Source organism: Solanum tuberosum, unplaced genomic scaffold, assembly GCF_000226075.1.
Source record: "Solanum tuberosum cultivar DM 1-3 516 R44 unplaced genomic scaffold, SolTub_3.0 scf00017, whole genome shotgun sequence".
In the NCBI taxonomy this organism is placed as follows: Eukaryota; Viridiplantae; Streptophyta; class Magnoliopsida; order Solanales; family Solanaceae; genus Solanum; species Solanum tuberosum.
Genome location: NW_006238943.1, coordinates 2,372,371 through 2,377,297, shown reverse-complemented (window position 1 = coordinate 2,377,297; position 4,927 = coordinate 2,372,371). Strand labels below are relative to the sequence as shown.

Sequence of the window (4,927 nt, the reverse complement as noted above, 5' to 3'; positions counted from 1 at the left end):
CATACGTAATAGTGCGAATAAAATACTTGCTTCAAGTTGTTCAAGAATAGTGCTATTGAGTTCTCAATCTTGCATATGTTAGTCTGATGTAAATATTGGGTGTATGTATTTTTTTTATATACGCTAATTAAACTCTATTTTAATTCTTTTTTAGTTATATCATCGATATAAAAGATTCTATCGCTATCAAATCGCCCAAAAAATTAGAACTCTTTCAAAGGTAAACTTTGTTATATCACCGGTCTAAAGAATATTTTTTCACTATCAGACTTTTAAAGAACATATATAAATAAATCTCATCAAGATATAAGACTTATAATTTAAAAATAAAATAAATGTATATATTATAATAAGTAAATATGAAATGATAATATCAATAACTTCTTAAACCAATTACACATATAAGAATTAGTATGAATTTTCTTGAGATGATTGATATTTTTCTATTTTTAATAAATAAAAAATTCAAGTTCCAAATCTATAAAAATAGAAAAAAATCTTGTTGAAAATATGCGAATGCGTAAACCTTAAAATAATGAACATGACAAGCTCGTGAAGTAGATTTGGCAATATGCTAAATAACATATAATAAGTAACTTCCTAGATGTCCTAAACATTTGTTGTGTTTGTTTTCTTGGACTAAACATAACGCAACATTTATTATGTTTGCCTTCATGTGCTACGTTCATGTATATAACATGAAACATATCGATAAGGATCGTGATAGAGTGATAAATACTCCTCCATCTTAATTAGAAGTTTTGGGTTCGAATTTCCTCTAGTACAAAGTCGTTTTTGTTAGAAAATGTTATATCCCCAATGTGAGACTAGGAATTTTAATCGATCTCCAATACAAATATCAGATACAAAATGAAAAAAAATACGAAGGTGCCCTCTAACCTTGTGTTAGTCTCCCAAAAGGCAACGGAGGCGTCCAAAGGTTTCCTCAGTCCAAATAGAGATACCACTCTGGAAGGGTTAGAATTCTAACCTTGTGTCAGGACCTACTAGCCAAGGGACGATCTTAGGTAGACAGATTCTATGGGGCATAACCCCCCAAACGGAGACGTGCAAAGGTTCCCTGGGGCCAAACTGAGATCTTGTACATATCAAAGTAGAATACATAACAGTGAAGAGCACAATATGGTCTACAATCTCTAGATTAATGAATGAATCCTACATTCAGATCTTGTACAATACAACAAAGAAATTGGCAATCAAACTCACCAAATTCCCCAGTTTCAGCTCAAGAAAAGTGGCACAAAAGCAAATCCATCCTTTTTTACACTGGGAGGGAGGGGTAGAGAAAACAACGCTATTATATAAATTACATGAATTATGACAAGAATTGAAACAAATGCGAAGACGTTATTCAGGAGATGGCAGCAAGTCTCTCCTTTAACTCTGCCGTGGACACATCTCTAGAAGAACATACCATCGCTCCCCTTTAAGAAGGTTCCCTGTATTTACAAACAAGGGTGACACTTGGATCTGAGATCGGGATCTTCAACGAGTACCTAAAAACTAATCAGCAGCCTGTTGTGAAACAGTTGCTGTAGACTTAGTATCAGTTTCGTTTAATTTGGACTTCTCCTTCAAAGGCTTCTGCCAACTAGATGTCCTTTTGATGGTTCTGCTTGGTTGTCTGGCTGTTTGAGGTGCAAAACCTGGCAAAAAGATGCCATAAAGATTAGTGCATACGACTTACGAGGCACTAGTTGTAGGAATACTTGAACATGTGCATTGTCACTGCACTACCATATTTGTCTGAAAAAGACGTATGTATATTATAAATATCTGTTCACGCCCATTCCTTCGGCATAACGACAACAACTACTATGCCTCAATCTCAAACAAGTTGTTGGCTATATGAATCCTTAATTCTTCATTTAATCTAAATTTTACATCATCATCATACTTAAATAAAATAAAAGTGAAAAATAAGTCCAAATATTTATAAATAATTTTCCTTCAGCATAGCATTCCAAAATTGATTACCTGTGTGAGGGCTTTGCAAAGAAATATTAAACAAGTTACAGTGCTACTTTTGCTTATTGATAGGGGTATCTATAGAGGAGACAGTAATTTCAATAAACAATTTTCGATCTTTATGCCAAACCAGAAGAAGTGGGCAAAACAAAGAGGGTCTATATTGTGTAACATTTCCAGCGTCTTACACAAGGCAATATCATTAAACAAGAAAGATAGAGAGAGAGAGAGTTGGCTTACCGCTACCAGGCAGAGACAGTCTCTGTTTTCCTTGTTTATCAGAGGGAGTGGATCTCTCCTTAGGATTGCTGTGTGATCTAGAACCAAGGGCGGGTTTAGAACTAGCTTCCTCAACTAAATCTTCAAGATTTGGTTTGGACTTAGGTTTGTTAACTAATGCTGCAGGTGTTTCTTGTGTGCTTGCTGACACATTTGGGGAAGAACTGCAGCCATCGGAGAGCGATACTGCTGCCTTTTCATTTGATTTTGAGTTACTGCTTGAATGAGATGGACCCACTCTATCATTTGCAAGAGTTGCAGTTGGTTTTTTCCCAGCAAATTTAACCTGGTTCTTTATCCCGTTTATGGGATCAACTGATTCATTTTCATTAGGCATGACTCCATCTCTCACATTAAGGTCTAGAAAACGATTTTCCCATGGGCGTACTGCCATCCATCTCTCTAACCAGTTCCAACCCCAGCTGCTTTTATCTGGTTCAAACCCAGAAAGTGTAGCTTGCTGCCTGGATCCTGCCTGCCACTGCAGCACCAAACAAGAGTTTAATAAAGAAAAAAGAAAAGGTGCCTTGAAATGAAAGTATGGAACCTTGCCAAACCAACAAACAGCACCCACACCAACTTACCCAAAATAGTGTGGGATCTTAGGAGGGTAGTGTCACAGACCTTACCCCTACCTTGGCAGGTATAGAGGCTGTTTCCGATAGACCCTTGGCTTAAGGAAAGCAAAAACACAACATTTATGAAGACAAAAGCAGTAACGACAGTAGGCTAGTAAGAAAATAGAGGCATAAGAGACTAGTAATAGAAAACTAAGAATGAGAATTATGGAAATAGAAAAACAATAATAAATACCGAAAGTCCGAATTAATACAAATACTACTATCAGGAGAGACAAGATGCGAAACTATTTACTACTAGCCTTCTACCTGAATTTTCTACCTCCACACCCTCCTATCTAGGGTCATATCCTCCGTAAGCTAAAGGCTCACCATGTCCTGCCTAACCAGTATCATAAAATGACACCACAGTATTGGCAGCTATTTTTATTCTTCTATAGTTTTTCCTGAATTCTAACTAGAGGCACCATGTGTCCTTGAATACACACATAGCATATAACAAAAAAATGAAGAGAAAAGACCCAAGTAGCATATAGCAAAGGAAATAAAGAGAAGAGCCAACAATTACCAATATGAGCTACATATAAGAGGGTCTATCGGAAACATCAATCCCTACCCCACGTAGGTAGGGGTAGGGATAAGGTTTGTGTGCATCTTACCCTCCCCAGACCCCACTTGTGGGATAACACTAGGTATGTTTGTTGTTTGTTTATATAAAAGGGTTCTGAGTTTTTTCTCTACTAGTACTGCTGATACAAATGCTATGCATTATTTAGATTCAGATACATTTTAGCCTTACCAAATTGCACCAGCATTGAGGAAAATCTCAGCTGGTATACTAGTACTTAAACCATCATTGATGCATGTATATGACCTATTAGTTAAAAACACCTTTTGGTCATATTCTTGAATGTAGAAGCAGTTATAAATAAATCTCATGAAGGAACGAACACCTAAATAGGAATAAACCCATACAAACATGTGGTGTATTCCTTAATTTTATGACTTTTAATTGTTGGATAGTACTATTTATAAGCAAATTTCAAGATCTTTCCAAAAGCATTGACGAGTTTTAATTAGTTCCATGTCTATCATAACCTGGACCCACTCGCATCCCTAACCATAGCATCCGTGGCCATGGTAAAGTTTACAATTCAAATGTCATAAGACGTGGATCCCCTTCTGGCAAGATTTCCAATAACAACCAACCATCTGCGCCACCAGGCCCCATACCTCTTCTTTCATGCACCCTAACCCTCCCTCTCATAATTCATAAGTGTGGAAAACCCAGCTCCTCTCTGATCAATAGCATATGGTAATACAATTTGAATGAGAGTGATTCATCCATCTTCACTGCAAACTCCTGCATCCTTTTATCTATTGTTCATCTGACAAGTATCTTTTTTGCCACCCTAATAATTTCTTCTCAATTCATTTAATGAGAAGGTTCCATAAAGGCTAAAGCTTGATGTATACTTCAAGCACCTAATAACAGGCCCAAATATGTAGTAGCCAGTAGGTAAAGCACCGCTGTGCAATTAAACAATTGTGCTAAATGTCATCCACCTCTCCTGGTGATATGATCAGACATTTTCAGAAGTTGATCTTGAACTCCACCACCATCTGGAGCCAACAGTTAATTGTGTCTCAAGTGGATAAGGCAGGTCACATTAGCATCACAAAATACTAAAATATTGCCAGCAAATAGGAGATGCTTGATCCTCATGTAGTGTCGTCCCTCAACCGATGTGTTGAAGGCTTGAAGCCCCTCAAGTAGCCTCCTGCCATCGCCTATTCATCATCTTACTCAACATTCCGTTAACGAAATAAAAGGTATGGGTGATAACGGATCCCATAGCTCAACCCCTGAGGCTTGAGCTCCCAAAAAAGTCATGCTGGCTGTGGATCTCTTTTCCCTCCTATTCTGCCTCTCTCAATTCCTCTCTTTATTCCCTCCCACATCTCCCCTACTTTCTTTACCATTTTCCCTTCCGGGATAACTTGTCTACAAAACTGTGGACGTATCTAAACTTAGTATGCCAACCATCATCCACCACCAAAAGATCCCCCCCCCCCCCCAC

The 4,927-nt window shown here is 37.6% G+C and overlaps 1 protein-coding gene across 1 annotated transcript in view; it reads right to left on the bottom strand.

Moving 5' to 3' along the window:
* Positions 1–1,130: 1,130 nt before the first annotated feature.
* The window catches only part of LOC102578484 (protein IQ-DOMAIN 1), a 13,846-nt gene continuing 10,049 nt past the window's right edge, over positions 1,131–4,927 (bottom strand). The window contains exons 6-7 of the mRNA XM_015302950.1: positions 2,230–2,749; positions 1,131–1,667 (exon numbers count right to left, since the gene is read on the bottom strand). Coding sequence (XP_015158436.1) covers positions 1,525–1,667; positions 2,230–2,749 — 663 coding nt within the window. The 3' untranslated portion in view covers positions 1,131–1,524. The remainder of the gene's footprint in view (positions 1,668–2,229; positions 2,750–4,927) is intronic.